General features: G+C 42.7%; 1 protein-coding gene across 1 annotated transcript in view; it reads right to left on the bottom strand.

The window, feature by feature from the left end:
* Positions 1–17175, bottom strand: part of zdhhc13 (zinc finger DHHC-type palmitoyltransferase 13) — a 53112-nt gene extending 35937 nt beyond the window's left edge. The window contains exon 1 of the mRNA XM_062033446.1: positions 17149–17175. Within this exon, the coding sequence (XP_061889430.1) occupies positions 17149–17160 (12 nt within the window). The 5' untranslated portion in view covers positions 17161–17175. The remainder of the gene's footprint in view (positions 1–17148) is intronic.
* Between the last annotated feature and the right edge of the window lie 207 nt (positions 17176–17382).

Here is a 17382-nt window from a genome sequence, read left to right as displayed (position 1 = left end):
CCCAAAATAGACGCAGTGGTGATTTTATGCTGGTCTATAGCACATTTTTGCAACGGTTGAGTATGTACAAATAGTTTTAGTTACATTGTAAAACTTGAACAAATGAAGAATCCATACGAGTAGAAATGTTGTGGATGACTACAAGACAAAAACGGCACTCTGGTTGAAAAAAAATATATATAGCACAAACAAACACTTTCTAAGTATATTAGCTTTTTTGGACCTAAAAACGGTAATATTTCCCCCAAAATAGACGCAGTGGTGATTTTATGCTGGTCTATAGCACATTTTTGCAACGGTTGAGTATGTACAAATAGTTTTAGTTACATTGTAAAACTTGAATAAATGAAGAATCCATACGAGTAGAAACGCTATGGATGACTACAAGACAAAAACGGCACTCTGGTTGAAAAAAAATATATATAGCACAAACAAACACTTTCTAAGTATATTTGCTTTTTTGGACCTAAAAACGGTAATATTTCCCCCAAAATAGACGCAGTGGTGATTTTATGCTGGTCTATAGCACATTTTTGCAACGGTTGAGTATGTACAAATAGTTTTAGTTACATTGTAAAACTTGAACAAATGAAGAATCCATACGAGTAGAAACGCTATGGATGACTACAAGACAAAAACGGCACTCTGGTTAAAAAAATATATATATAGCACAAACAAACACTTTCTAAGTATATTTGCTTTTTTGGACCTAAAAACGGTAATATTTCCCCCAAAATAGACGCAGTGGTGATTTTATGCTGGTCTATAGCACATTTTTGCAATGGTTGAGTATGTACAAATAGTTTTAGTTACATTGTAAAACTTGAACAAATGAAGAATCCATACGAGTAGAAACGCTATGGATGACTACAAGACAAAAACGGCACTCTGGTTAAAAAAAAATATATATAGCACAAACAAACACTTTCTAAGTATATTTGCTTTTTTGGACCTAAAAACGGTAATATTTCCCCCAAAATAGACGCAGTGGTGATTTTATGCTGGTCTATAGCACATTTTGTAACGGCCACTTTTTGCTCCAAAATGTGGGCGGGCCTGCTGACATCGCCAAAAGAAGACTGCCGGCAATTTCATGATGTGTAGTACGCGTTTTAGTAGCACCTGCATCTCCAATCATGTTATTCCGTGCAGAATTTGTAGGAGTGATCGAATATGTCTGCCAGATACATTGTTGCATTTTGTAGCAATACAACTAAAGAAGGACACTCCTACGGACATCACACATTGGACGGTTGAGTAAGTACGAATAGTTTTAGTTACATGGTAAAACTTACAAACGTTGCTTGGAGTAATGAATGAAGAATCCATACGAGTAGAAACGTTATGGATGACTAGAAGACAAACACGGCGCTCTGGTTGAAAAAAAAAAAAAAATAGCACAAACAATTAAACACTGTGGGGGGGCGTGGCCAGCGGGCCTGCGACGAAACGGGGTGTGCCACGACCGGCTTCGAGATCGGCTTCGAGATCAGGGAATTGCGTAGATGACACAGCTGTGAGTGTTTGTCTGATCACCTGTCGCTCTGTTAAAGGCAGCAGTCGGGAAGGAAAGAGGGTTGTTGTTGTTGGTGATGGCGGTTGGTGACACTCTGGGAGAAACCATTCTAGTGCTCCAGCGAGAAGGAGACGGACAGAAAATGACTGAAAGAGGTCCCAACGAACATTTATTGCAAAATAAACTATTGTTCGCCAAGATGAATGCAGCTGTCATGTCCGTCATTGATGGTCCAAGGAACCCGGAGGAGCGAGACCTCCACAAACACTTTCTAAGTATATTTGCGTTTTTGGACCTAAAAACTGTAATATTTCCCCCAAAATAGACGCAGTAGTGATTTTATGCAGGTCTGTAGCCCATTTTGTAACGCCCACTTTTTGCTCCGGAATGTGGGCGGGCCTCCACCAGCGGAAAGACTGGCTGCAATTTCATGTTGTGTAATAACAATAATAATAATAATGATGGATTAGATAAGAACTTGTTATGGTAGCACCTTTATCCCCAATCATGTGATTCCGTGCAGAATAAGTAGGAATGAGGGACAAGCGGTACAAAATGGATGGATGGATGGATCGAATATGTCTGCCAGATGCATTGTTGCATGTTGTAGCAATTCAAACTTTTGAAGAACACTCCTACGGACATCACACATTGGACGGTAGAGTAAGTACGAATAGTTTTAGTTACATTGTAAAACTTACAAACGTTGCTTGGAGTGATGAATGAAGAATCCATACGAGTAGAAACGCTATGGATGACTAGAAGACAAAAATATATATATAGCACAAACTAGAGATGTCCGATAATATCGGACTGACGATATTATCGGCGAATAAATGCTTTAAAATGTGATATCGGAAATTATCGGTATCGGTTTCAAAAAGTATAATTTAATACTTCTTAAAACGCCGCTGTACGGAGTAATACACGGACGTAGGGAGAAGTACAGAGCGCCAATAAATCTTAAAGGCACTGCCTTTGCGTGCCGGCCCAGTCACATAATATCTACGGCTTTTCACACACACAAGTGAATGCAAGCATACTTGGTCAACAGCCATACAGGTCACACTGAGGGTGGACCTATAAACTACTTTAACACTGTTACAAATATGCGCCACACTGTGAACCCACACCAAACAAGAATGACAAACACATTTCGGGAGAACATCCGCACCGTAACACAACATAAACACAACAGAACAAATACCCAGAACCCCTTGCAGCACTAACTCTTATGGGACGCTACAATATAAACCCCCCGCTACCCCCTACCCCCCCACCTCAACCCCGCCCCCTCAACCCCTGCCCACCTCAACCTCCTCATGCTCTCTCAGGGAGAGCATGTCCCAAATTCCAAGCTGCTGTTTTGAGGCATGTTAAAAAAAAATAATGCACTTTGTGACTTCAATAATAAATATGGCAGTGCCATGTCGGCATTTTTTTCCAAAACTTGAGTTGATTTATTTTGGAAAACCTTGTTACATTGTTTAATGCATCCAGCGGGGCATCACAACAAAATTAGGCATAATAATGTGTTAATTCCACGACTGTATATATCGGTATCGGTTGATATCGGTATCGGTAATTAAGAGTTGGACAATATCGGAATATCGGATATCGGCAAAAAAGGCCATTATCGGACATCTCTAGCACAAACAGTTAAACACTTTCTAAGTATATTTACGTTTTTGGACCTAAAAAGGGTAATATTTCCCCCAAAATAGACGCAGTAATGATTTTCATGTTGGTCTATAGCACATTTTTTAACGCACACTTTTTGCTCCAAAATGTGGGCGGGCTTGCATCAGTCGGCTGACGTCGCCTACAGAAGACTGGCGGTATTTTCATGTTTTGGTATCACCTGCATCCCCGATCATGTTATTCCATGCAGAAGTTGTAGGAATGATCGAATATGTCTGCCAGATGCATTGTTGTATGTTTTACTCCGTTAGGTTTAATTAAGTACCGTATTTTCCTGACCATAGGGCGCACCGGATTAAAAGGCGCACTGCCGATGAGCCGGTCTAGTCAGGTCTATTTTCATACAAAAGGCGCACCGGATTATAGGGCGCATTAAAGGAGTCATATTATTATATATTTTTTTCTAAATGGAAAACACGTCCTTGTGGTCTACATAACATGTAATGGTGGTTCTTTGGTCAAAATGTTGCATAGATGATGTTTTACAGAACATCTTCAAGCCGCTTTCTGACAGTTGCTTCAGGATGCGCCGTTTTGTGGGCGGTCTTATTTACGTGGCTCACCTTCGACAGCGTCTTCTCCCCGTCATCTTTGTTGTAGCGGTGTAGCGTGCAAGGACGGGAGTGGAAGAAGTGTCAAAAGATGGCGCTAACTGTTTTAATGACATTCTGACTTTACTTCAATCAATAACGGAGCAGCATCTCCTCATCCGGAAACAATAACAATTCTGAAAACCGGAACTCTCTAATAACTAAAGTTCCTTGGGTGAATAATGTAAACTCACGACACCGGTATGTTTTAGCGCTTTCATGGCGAGTTTACTGACAGATATAAGTAAGAACTTTACACTACTTTATATTAGAAATGGCAACAGCGGAGGATGAATGTCCCATAACAAGAAGATAGAGAAAAAGCTTATCGACTACGGCGTCGGCACGGACTACAAAGGCGGACGCGCGCCAATTTTCCGTACTTATGCAGATCCCAAATACAGATCAGCAGGTACCAGAAGGTAAGAAAAAGTGCTTTTGCATAATATTGCGAAACAAAAACGCCAGATGATATGTCTTACCTTATACACACACCATAATAATACTCGTATGTTGAAGCACAGTACAATCCATCAAGCGGTGCGGCTTCATAGCTTACCAAAGTCGTACTAAAACATTTTGATAGATTTTTGAGCGCCGTGTGTAATGCTCTATATTTTCAATGGAACATATGAAATGTTGGTCTTATTTACTTGAGTCATACTGTCATCATATTGCAGTCTACACCTATCTCTTATGTTTGACTAGATGGTCACACTCATCTACTGGTCACACTTATCATTACACCATGTACCAAATAAAATGGCTTCGAGGTCGGTAAGCACAACTAGAATTATTCCGGGCTATAAGGCGCACTGTCGAGTTTTGAGAAAATGAAAGGATTTTAAGTGCGCCTTATAGTCAGAAAAATACGGTATTCTTTATAAAAGTTGTCTTTTTGAGTGTCTGGAACTGATTCATTGGATTTACAATACTCCTTCTGGATTCAGTTCCTGTACAATTCGGTTCTCAATGTTCGTACGTCGCAACAGAAACTAACCATCTTCCTTCCGATTTGATTTCATGCTGGGGATCATTTGTATGACAGCCACACTGAAGGAAAACATTCTTTTTTTTTTTCTTTCCCCGGCTGCTGAATTAAGCATTTTATTGATGAGATCAGTTTGAGCAGACGCTCCAGAGCAGCTTGGAACCTTGAGGCAAGGCTGTTTTCTCCAATAACTGCAACATGTTGCCGCTCCAAACACGTATTTGCATTTGAAAGACGCTCGGTGTGCAAAAGTCGATGCTCACTTCCACGTCATGACTCATGTACCGGCCTTCACACAGGAAATGGGACTGATCCGTCCATCCTGCGAGCCTTGGCCAAGCCCTCCATGCTTCTTTCATGTTGCTCCCCTTTAGCCTCTGGACATTAGACGGCCCATTACTCAGTGGACATCACCCATTGGGGTCACGTCTCATGAATGCATGGCAAGCTCTCCAGGCAAAGTATGCCAGGTCAGTCCTCCGCTAATGAAAAATTGATCAGTTCTGAATCTGTGATTTCTGTTTGGTCTATAACGTCTGGCGGCGTGACCCCACGACGCAGAGAAGGCAGGCAAAAAAATATTTTATTTGAGAAATAAAGGAACACCAGCATGGTTGAGGAAATGGACTGCAAATCAATAATACGAGGCAAAACACAAGGCAAGTCAGATGGCTGAGGTGAAGAAAAGCAAGGCAAAAAAAACAACCCCACAACAACCTCCTGATTGGCAACCAGGCACGATGATGGCCAAAATATTAATCAGACAAATTTTATTAATCAAAATTATTCATTCTTAGGTAAAACAGGTATCACACAGGTAAGCAATCTACAAAACCCAAAACCAGTGAAGTTGGCACGTTGTGTAATTCGTAAATAAAAACAGAATACAATGATTTGCAAATCCTTTTCAACTTATATTCAATTGAATAGACAGCAAAGACAAGATATTTAACGTTCGAACTGAGAAACTAAATTTTTTTTTGCAAATAATCATTAACTTAGAATTTAATGGCAGCAACACATTGCAAAAAAAGTTGGCACAGGGGCATGTTCACCACTGTGTTACATGGCCTTTCCTTTTAACAACACTCTGGAACTGAGGAGACACATTTTTGAAGCTTTTCAGGTGGAATTCTTCCCCATTCTTGCTTGATGTACAGCTTAAGTTGTTCAACAGTCCGGGGGTCTCCGTTGTGGTATTTTAGGCTTCATAATGCGCCACACATTTTCAATGGGAGACAGGTCTGGACTACAGGCAGGCCAGTCTAGTACCCGCACTCTTTTACTATGAAGCCACGCTGTTGTAACACTTGGCTTGGCATTGTCTTGCTGAAATAAGCAGGGGCGTCCATGATAACGTTGCTTGGATGGCAACATATGTTGCTCCAAAACCTGTATGTACCTTTCAGCATTAGTGGTGCTTTCACAGATGTGTAAGTTACCCATGCCTTGGGCACTAATACACCCCCATACCATCACAGATGCTGGCTTTTCAACTTAGCGCCTATAACAGTCCGGATGGTTCTTTTCCTCTTCGGTCCGGAGGACACGACGTCCACAGTTTCCAAAAACAATTTGAAATGTGGACTCGTCAGACCACAGAACACTTTTCCACTTTGCATCAGTCCATCTTAGATGAGCTCGGGCCCAGCGATGCCGGCGACCTTTCTGGGTGTTGTTGATAAATGACTTTCGCTTTGCACAGTTGAGTTTTAACTTGCACTTACAGATGTAGCGACCAACTGTAGTTACTGACAGTGGTTTTCTGAAGTGTTCCGGAGCCCATGTGGTGATATCCTTTACACGCATATGTCGGTTTTTGATGCGGAACCGCCTGATCAATGTTGGTTTTCAGCCTTGCTACTTACGTGCAGTGATTTCACCAGATTCTCTGAACCTTTTGATGATATTACGGAGCGTAGATGGTGAAATTCCTAAATTCCTTGCAATAACTGGTTGAGAAATGTTGTTCCTAAACAATTTGCTGACGCATTTGTTCACAAAGTGGTGACCCTCGCCCCGTCCTTGTTTGTGAATGACTGATCGTTTCATGGAACCTGCTTTTATACCCAATCATGGCACCCACCTGTACCCCTGTACCACCTGTATTTAGTCTATTTATACCTGCATTGTCCTTTCCATCCTTACATTTTCCATCATTGTAACTGAGCTACTGTGTTGAACAATTTCCCTTGTGGATCATTCAAGTTTGTCTAAGTCTAAATCTAAGTCTAAGTCTATCCAATTAGCCTGTTCACCAGTGGGATGTTCCAAATAAGTGTTTGATGAGCATTCCTCAACTTTCTCAGTCTTTTTTGCCACTCGTGCCAGCTTTTTTCACACATGTTGCAGGCATCAAATTCCAAATGAGCTAATATTTGCAAAAAATAACAACGTTTTCCAGTTCGAACGTTAAGTATCTTGTCTTTGCAGTCTATTCAATTGAATATAGGTTGAAAGGGATTAGTAAATCATTGTATTTTGTTATTATTTACCATTTACACAACGTGCAACGTGCAACGTGATTTTGGGTTTTGTGCAACAAAATTGTAAAGAGTGAGCTTTAAAAATAATATTCTGCCTCGGGCGACAATTTAGCCTAGGGCTGGCCCTGTTCCCATTTCTACTGAACGGGAAATAAAGGAAAGTAAGACAAAGGTCACGATGGGGTGGAACCAATCATGCCAATTTTCTGCAGTGAATAAAAAAGATGGAAGTTGGTGAATGCGACATTGCAAATCCTGCAAGGATGTCCGCTTTCGCATATTTGAGAAATCAGTGGGTTTGAAAAGTTCTTTGGAGTCATGTAACATGTTCTACTAAATCATCAGATATTCATTTGATTAAATTCTGGACTCTTCGTATAAGAAAAGTCTTACCCAGCACTGCAAAGTGAAGGGAAAAGTCACTGAGCAATAATGTCTTTTCATTTGTATTCATGCTGGAAAACATCCCCTGGGTTTTAATTTGCGTGAGAGTATGTTTGCGTGTGGCGGTGGAAGTGGGCGACACTTTTCCAGGGAGACAGCCCCCCCCTCTGTAGCAGCGCCAGGGTGGGCGGGGCGGAGGCTGGGCATGTTGGCGAGGGACGGACATCCCAAACAACAAAGGCCGGTGGGGGTGATAATCCCACCTAATGCCCCCTGTCTGCACCGTGTCTGCAGTGGCTGTGAGGCGACTGGCAGATTGAGTGCATTCGTGCAAAAGGTTACTTGGGTGATCAAGTGCTCTTGTCGGGAGAGGCTCCGGGGGTCAGGCCGCATGTCTCCGGTGGGCCCCAGCGGGCCGCCGTTCGCTCAGATCAGCAAAGGCGCTGATGTGCCGGAGCAGCTGATTCAGCACAGCTTGGCCCGATGTGTGTCATTGGCGGTCATGCATTATGTAAACGCTGCTGGGCTGTCTCGTCATGGGCCGTAGTGCCTGGCTCTGGGGGTCTTTCAGGGGTGAGACTGGACTGGAAAGCCGTCCGCAAGCAATCCCACGTGTGCATGTACACTTATGGTCGACGCCACGGCTGGGGGAAAATAGCCATTAAGGAAAGAATATGTGCATTTATGTGCCTTTTAATTTCCTTTGTGAATTATTTGTCACTATAGGTAATGATTGATCAGCCGACAGCAGACTTGGGCAAATTAAAGGCCTACTGAAACCCACTACTACCGACCACGCAGTCTGATAGTTTATATATCAATGATGAAATCTTAACATTATAACACATGCCAATACGGCCGGGTTAACTTATAAAGTGACATTTTAAATTAGCCGCTAAACTTCCGGTTCGAAACGCCTCTGAGGATGACGTATGCGCGTGACGTAGCCCGGCGAACACGGGTATGCCTTCCACATTGAAGCCAATACGAAAAAGCTCTGTTTTCATTTCATAATTCCACAGTATTCTGGACATCTGTGTTCGTGAATCTGTTGCAATCATGTTCATTGCATTATGGAGAAGGAAGCTGAGCAAGCAAAGAAGAAAGTTGTCGGTGCGAAATGGACGTATTTCTCGAACATAGTCAGCAACAACAGTACACAGCCGGCGCTTCTTTGTTTACATTCCCGAAAGATGCAGTCAAGATGGAAGAACTCGGATAACAGAGACTCTAACCAGGAGGACTTTTGACTTCGATACACAGACGCCTGTAGAGAACTGGGACAACACAGACTATTACCAGGATTACTTTGATTTGGATGACAAAGACGCAGACGTGCTACTGTGAGTATGCAGCTTTGGCTTCTAAACATTTGATCGCTTGACCGTATGTGCGCAACTTTTTTTTGCGTATGTACGTAACTTTTTAAAAATATATAAGCTTTATGAATCTTGGGTTAGGTGAACGGTCTTTTGGGCTGAGTGATTGTGTGTGTTGATCAGGTGTTTGAATTGTATTGGCGTGTTCTATGGAGCTAGGAGCTAGCAGAGGAGCTAGGAGCTAGCGTAACAAACACGCAGGTGTTTTTATGCAGGATTAATTTGTGGCATATTAAATATAAGCCTGGTTGTGCTGTGGCTAATAGAGTATATATATGTCTTGTGTTTATTTACTGTTGTAGTCATTCCCAGCTGAATATCAGGTCACCCCCGGCTCTCACAGCATCTTCCCTATCTGAATAGCTTCAACTCCCCACTAGTCCTTCACTTGCACTTTACTCATCCACAAATCTTTCATCCTCGCTCAAATTAATGGGGAAATTGTCGCTTTCTCGGTCCGAATCTCTCTCACTTCATGCGGCCATCATTGTAAACAATAGGGAACTTTGCGTATATGTTCAACTGACTACGTCACGCTACTTCCGGTAGGGGCAAGCCTTTTTTTTATCAGATACCAAAAGTTGCAATCTTTATCGTCGTTGTTCTATACTAAATCCTTTCAGCAAAAATATGGCAATATCGCGAAATGATCAAGTATGACACATAGAATAGATCTGCTATCCCCGTTTAAATAAAAAAAATTCATTTCAGTAGGCCTTTAAATTAACTATACAAAGTAAAGATGTCCGATAATATCGGCCTGTCGATATTATCGGCCGATAAATGCTTTAAAACGTAATATCGGAAATTATCGGTATCGTTTTTTTAAATTATCGGTATACACTTAAAATTAGTGCACCAACCCAAAAAAACTCCCTCCCCCATTTACACTCATTCACAGTCATTCACACAAAAGGGTTGTTTCTTTCTGTTATTAATATTCTGGTTCCTACATTATATATCAATATATATCAATACAGTCTGCGAAGGGATACAGTCCGTAAGCACACATGATTGTGCGTGCTGCTGGTCCACTAATAGTACTAACCTTTAACAGTTAATTTTACTAATTTTCATTAATTACTAGTTTCTATGTAACTGTTTTTCTATTGTTTTACTTTCTTTTTTATTAAAGAAAATGTTTTAAATGTATTTATCTTATTATTTTATTTTTTTTAAAAAAGGACCTTATCTTCACCATACCTGGTTGTCCAAATTAGGCATAATAATGTGTTAATTCCACGACTGTTGATATCAGTATCGGTAATTAAAGAGTTGGACAATATCGGAATATCGGATATCGGCAAAAAAGCCATTATCGGACATCCCTAATACAAAGTATTTAAATGGTTGGAATCTGCGCTTTTGCATGATGTATTAGTTACTATGGTAATCTAATTAGTTACTATGGTAAGCTACACAGCAGCTCAGACGAGGCACCAAACATTGTGGGTGGGGAGCGTTTCCACAGAGTTTTTCCAGAGCGAGCCTGAAATGCGGGTGTCAGGGACAGAAGTGGAAGGAGATTTTTACAGGAAAGTTCTAAAGCTTAGTGATATATCAGATATCGTATTTTCCGGACGATAGGGCGCACCGGATTACAAGGCGCACTGCCGATGAACATACTTTCCAACCCTCCCGATTTTCCCGGGAGACTCCCGAATTTCAGTGCCCCTCCGAAAATCTCCCGAGGCAACCATTCTCCCGAATTTCTCCTGATTTCCACCCAGACAACAATATTGGGGGCGTGCCTTAAAGGCACTGCCTTTAACGTCCTCTACATCCTTTCGTCACGTCCATTTTTCCTACACACATTCACTTGATATATGCGGCTTTTAAACACACACAAGTGAATGCAATCCATACTTGGTCAACAGCCATACAGGTCACACTGAGGGAAGCCGTATAAACAACTTTAACACTGTTACAAATATGCGCCACACTGTGAACCCACACCAAACAAGAATGACAAACACATTTCAGGAGAACATCCGCACCGTAACACAACATAAACAAATACCCAGAACCCCTTGCAGCACTAACTCTTCCGGGACGATACAATATACACCCCGCTACCTGCCAGAAGGTAAGAAAAGTTGTCTTTGCATAATATTGCGAAACAAAACGCCAGATAATATGTCTTACCTTATACACACACCATAATAATACTCGTATGTTGAAGCACAGTACAATCCATCAAGCGGTGCGGCTCCATAGCTTACCAAAGTCGTACTAAAACATTTTGACAGATTTTTGAGCGCCGTGTTTAATGTTCTATATTTTCAATGGAACATATAACATTTTGGTGTTTTTTACTTGAGTCACATCTCTAATGTGTGACTGCCATCATATTGCAGTCCACACGTATCTCTCATGTGTGTCATAACGTGGATTCTAAAAACATGATTTATTCTTGACTATAAAGGGGTACTACAAAACAAAAGGGCGCACAAGGCGGAGGCACAACATAACGCAGGAAACTAAAAAACTAACACTTAGTGTAAACTATGTACATGAAACAAAAACTCGCTAACTGTGACATGAATAAACAAAAACGTACTTTGACAAGGCATGGAACGAGCATCAAACTATGGCAAGGCATGAAACATGTCAGCACAGAGCAAGAAAAGAACATCAATGTTGCCAGGCCGACTAACTGGCAACCAAAGGCTTAAATAGTCTCTTTGATTAAAACAGGTGCGTGTGTCAAAATGGGTCAGGTGAAACCAATGAGTCGTCATGGTGACAAAACAAATAAGGAAGCGCAAATAGGAACTAAAAGAGTCCAAAAACCAACAGAACATAACCAAACAAAACATGATCTAGACCACAGATCATGACAATGTGTGACTGCCATCATATTGCAGTCTACACATATCTCCTATGTGTGACTGCCATCTACTGGTCACACTTATCATTTCACCATGTACCAAATAAAATGGTTTCGAGGTCGGTAAGCACAACCAAAATTATTCCGTAAATTAGGCGCACCGAGTTATAAGGAGCACTTTCGAGTTTTGAGAAAATGAAAGGATTTTAAGTGCGCCTTAGAGTCCGAAAAATATGGTAATTCAGTGTTAATTCTTGAGTGGGCCCCGGGCACCTCTGTATTGGAAAAGTTGGGCCCCCGAGGTCAAAAAGTTTAAGAACCCCTTAAGTGCCTTATATTGTGTTCGAAGTGTACAAACCTTTACTAAAATATGGACTTTTGTCGAGGCAGTAACCCATTATTCCCCATAACCCCTACTCAGTGGCCTAGTGGTTGGAGTGTCCGCCCTGAGATCGGTAGGTCGTGAGTTCAAACCCCGGCCGAGTCATACCAAAGACTATAAAAATGGGACCCATTACCTCCCTGCTTGGCACTCAGCATCAAGCGTTGGAATTGGGGGTTAAATCACCAGGCAATCGACAATCAGCGCACCTGGATCTGATGAGGGCAGACGACTTTAAGTCCCATCTTAAAACTCATTTGTATAATCTAGCCTTTAAATAGACCCCCCTTTTTTAGACCAGTTGATCTGCCGTTTCTTTTCTTCTCTCCTCTTCTCCCCTGTCCCTTGCGAGGGGGAGTTGCATAGGTCCGGTGGCCATGGATGAAGTGCTGGCTGTCCAGAGTCGGGACCCCGGGTGGACCACTAGCCTGTGCATCGGTTGGGGACATCACTGCGCTGCTGACCCGTCTCCGCTCGGGATGGTTTCCTGTTGGCCCCGCTGTGGACTGGACTCCCGCTGATGTGTTGGATCCACTGTGGACTGGACTTTCACAATGTTATGTCAGACCCACTCGACATCCGTTGCTTTCGGTCTCCCCTAGAGGGGGGGGTTACCCACGTATGCGGTCCTCTCCAAGGTTTCTCATAGTCATTCACCGACGTCCCACTGGGGTGAGTTTTTCCTTGCCCGTATGTGGGCTCTGTACCGAGGATGTCGTTGTGGCTTGTACAGCCCTTTGAGACACTTGTGATTTAGGGCTATATAAATAAACATTGATTGATTGATTGATGACGACATAAAGACCAACGGACCAAAAGATCCAGTGCCAGAACGTAGTTCACTCTAAGTAGTAAGCACCCCGTCTCCGGCTTCCCTTCTCGTACCTGCTCTCTGTGCTTTCCCTCTGCCCGTGTCGTTAATGTCCTCTGTGTTCCCCGCAGTTTTCCCTCCGTGATCGAGCTGTGCGCCTCGTTCCCTTGGACTTCCCTCCGGACTTTGGACTGCTTCCCGGGCGCGGCACCGCTACTGCTCACTGCTCCCCTCACCTCCCAGGGGGTGAACAAGGGTGATGGGTCAAATGCAGAGGACACATTTCACCACACCTAGTGTGTGTGTGCAGGGGCGCCGAAAAGGGGGGGTAAAGGAGACGGATTCTAGGGGCCCATGATGGAGGGGGGCCCAGAGAGGCCCCTAATGATGATGAATTTATAATGTTGCCCGTGTTGGGGGCCCTGTAAAGATTATTTTCATGGGGCCCAAAATCCCTAGCGGCCCCCCTGTGTGTGTGACTATCATTGGTACTTTAAGTTTAACTGAACTTATTCATGTTTATATTGTTTCTTATGCTTCGACCTTATAGCTTTATATGAGTCTAAGTCACGTCTTGTTGATGCTCCTGAAGAGGTGACAAAGGCGATGTCTGGACAAAGCCTTATCTTTGAAAAGACACATTTTCTACCTCCTGTGATTACATGAGGCCGCGTCTCCAGGGAGCTGCAGACCGTGATTTCAGGTCATCACCGGAAAAACATTGCCGCAGAGTTCTTGATGGCTACCTCATCTCCTACCGGTGGAGTCCACCAGGCAGCCTGCTGTGGCTCTTTATGTGTGATCGAAGGTGCTCAAGTCGAATGTGTTTGCGGCTGTCGCACCTGTGATAAAAGGCAGCCATACATAACACAGAGTAATAGAGGAGGACAAGCCAATCAATAGCCAGAGAGACCGTTTGACCCGCGCTTTAAAATGACAAATCTCCTGCCTTGAACCACGGAGATTGTCTCCCTGCTTGGCGCTGCAGCCGGCGGTGGCCTGAGGGGACGCTGTGCCCAATAACGAGAACGGACACAATGTCTGACAGGTGAAAGGGGCCTCGAGTGTACGCATGTGTGGAAACACTCAGAGGCCGAACTCGCGGTGTTAAACGTAAGTCTGGGGCTTTGAATGTTCGAGAATTGTTCCATTCCTACATCAGCCTTTTTACCATATGTGGAGGTTTCTTTCCTCCGGGTTCCTCGGACCACCAATCACCGACATGGCAGCAGATAACTGACAATATAACCTGGTCCCTACACACCGGAGCTCTTGTAAAAAGAGCTCAGCAGCGCATGCACTTTTTGCTTCGGATGAAAAGAGCACAGCTCCCTCCCCCCATTCTCAGCACATTCTACAGAGGCACTATAGAGAGCCTGCTGACAAACAGCATCTCGGTCTGGACTGGAGCCTGCAGTGCCTCAGACTGGAAGTCTCTCCAGAGAGTGGTGAGGACGGCGGAAAAGATCATCAGGACTCCTCTTCCTCCTATCCAGGAGATCGCAAAAAGCCGCTGCCTGACCAGGGTTCAGAAAATCTGCAAAGACTCCTCCCACCCCCACCAAGGACTGTTTTCACTGCTGGACTCTAGAAAGAGGTCCGCAGCCTCCGAAGCAGAACCTCCAGGTTCTGTAACAGCTTCTTCCCTCAGGCCGTAAGACTCTTGAACGCATCATAATTATCCCCTCAACTCCCCCCAAAATGGATTAACTCGCTGGAATAAAAAAGACAATATAACATACATCCATAAACGTGGATGCATATGGAAAAGTGCAATATATTTATCTGTACAGTAACCTATTTATTTATTTATATATATATGCACTTAATTGCTTTTTTATCCTGCACTACCATGAGCTAACGTAACAAAATTTCGTTCTTATCTGTACTGTAAAGTTCAAATTTGAATGACAATAAAAAGGAAGTCTAAGTCTAAGTCTAAGTCCTTTTCAGGGTTTAGAACACTGTTTCATTTTTCAATCAAGTCTTTTTAACAGAGCGACAGGTGATTAGAAAAGCAGGCCCGGGTGGGCCATCAACGCACCTGTCACTGATCGCACAGCCGGTCCTGGCACACCCCGCTTCGCTGCAGGTTCGCAGGCCACGCCCCCCTCCACACCGTATTTTTCTGACTATAAGGCGCACTTAAAATCCTTTCGTTTTCTCAAAAACCGACAGTGCGCCTTGTAACCCGGTGCGCCTAATGTACGGAATAATTCCGGTTGCGCTTACCGACCTCGAAGCAATTTTATTTGGTACATGGTGTAATGATAAGTGTGACCAGTAGATGGCAGTCATACATAAGAGATGAAGTCAAGCGTGAATTATATTTATATAGCGCTTTTCTCTAGTGACTCAAAGCGCGTTTACATAGTAACACCCAATATCTAAGTTACATTTAAACTAGAGATGCTTTAAAATGTAATATCGGAAATTATCGGTATCGTTTTTTTTATTATCGGATTTTTATTTTTTATTTTTTTTATTAAATCAACATAAAAAACACAAGATACAATTACAATTAGTACACCAACCCAAAAAACCTCCCTCCCCCATTTACACTCATTCACAGTCATTCACACAAAAGGGTTGTTTCTTTCTGTTATTAATATTCTGGTTCCTACATTATATATCAATATATATCAATACAGTCTGCAAGGGATACAGTCCGTAAGCACACATGATTGTGCGTGCTGCTGGTCCACTAATAGTACTAACCTTTAACAGTTAATTTTACTCATTTTCATTGATTACTAGTTTCTATGTAACTGTTTTTATATTGTTTTACTTTCTTTTTTATTCAAGAAAATGTTTTTAATTAATTTATCTTATTTTATTTTATTAATTAAAAAAAAAGGACCTTATCTTCACCATACCTGGTTGTCAAAAGTAGGCATAATAATGTGTTAATTCCACGACTGTATATATCGGTATCGGTTGATATCGGTATCGGTAATTAAGAGTTGGACAATATCGGAATATCGGATATTGGCAAAAAGCCATTATCGGACATCCCTAATTTAAACCAGTGTGGGTGGCACTGGGAGCAGGTGGGTAAAGTGTCTTGCCCAAGGACACAACGGCAAGGTTTCTCATTGTCATCCCGTTGGGTTGAGTTTTTCCTTGCCCTGATGTGGGATCTGAGCCGAGGATGTCGTTGTGGCTTGTGCAGCCCTTTGAGACACTCGTGATTTAGGGCTATATCCAGACGCTGCAATACATACAGAATAGTGCTGCTAGGATCCTGACGAGAGTGCAGAAATACAACCACATCACACCAATTCTCAAATCCCTTCACTGGCTTCCTGTTCCACTCAGGATTGAATACAAAGTCTCCCTACTAACCCACCAGTGCCTCCATGGAAATGCCCCCCTCTACCTCAAAGAACTACTCACCCCCAAATCCTCCACACAACACCTCCGCTCCGGACGGGCTAACCTCCTCCAACCTCCGAGGACAAAGCTACAAACTATGGGAGACCGGGCTTTCTGCTCCGCCGCTCCCAGTCTGTGGAACGTTCTCCCTGACCACCTGAGGGCACCACAGACTGAGGATGCTTTTAAAAAAGGCTTAAAAACCCTTCTTTTAAAAAAAAAGCCTTTTTATAGATATATGCATACAAGTTCTAACTATTAGGCTGTTCTAGTTTTTATTTTGATTTATTATTATTATTATTATTTTTAATACACTGTAGCACTTTGAGGTTGTTTGCTCAATGTAAAGTGCTTTTTACAAATAAAATATATTATATGAGTAAACATTGATTGATTGATTGACTAGGATGGCGGAAGCAGGGATTGAACCACCAACCCTCAAGTCGCCGGCACGGCCGCTCTACCAACCGAGCTATACAGTGGACTCTGGGGGGTTTGTTTTCCCGAGATGCAAGAAAAGTTGGATCGGACATGGCGTGAAGGTATGTACATGATTTATTTTAACACTAACAAAAGGAACAAACAAAAGGCGCGCACAAGGCGGAGAACAAACTTTGGCTATGAACAAAAACTTACACTTGGCGTAGACTAAGGACATGAAACAAAAGAACTGCTAACCGTGACATGAATAAACAAAACTTACTTGGTCAAGCATGGAAAGATCGTGGAACTATGGCATGGAACGCGTATTCATGGGAGTAACAGGGGTAGCATGTGTAGTAATGTCGCCAGGCCGACTGCCTGGCAACTACAAGCTTAAATAATAGTGTCTTGATTAGTGTCAGGTGTGTGAGTCCAAACGTGGAACAGGTGAAACGGTTGCTATGGTGACAAAACAAGGGAGTGAAAAAGCAGGAACCAAAAACGTCCAAAACCC

This window comes from Entelurus aequoreus, linkage group LG02 (assembly GCF_033978785.1).
Source record: "Entelurus aequoreus isolate RoL-2023_Sb linkage group LG02, RoL_Eaeq_v1.1, whole genome shotgun sequence".
NCBI classification, from domain to species: Eukaryota; Metazoa; Chordata; class Actinopteri; order Syngnathiformes; family Syngnathidae; genus Entelurus; species Entelurus aequoreus.
The sequence above is the reverse complement of the archived record's forward strand: the minus strand, read 5'-3'. Positions and strand labels throughout refer to the sequence as shown.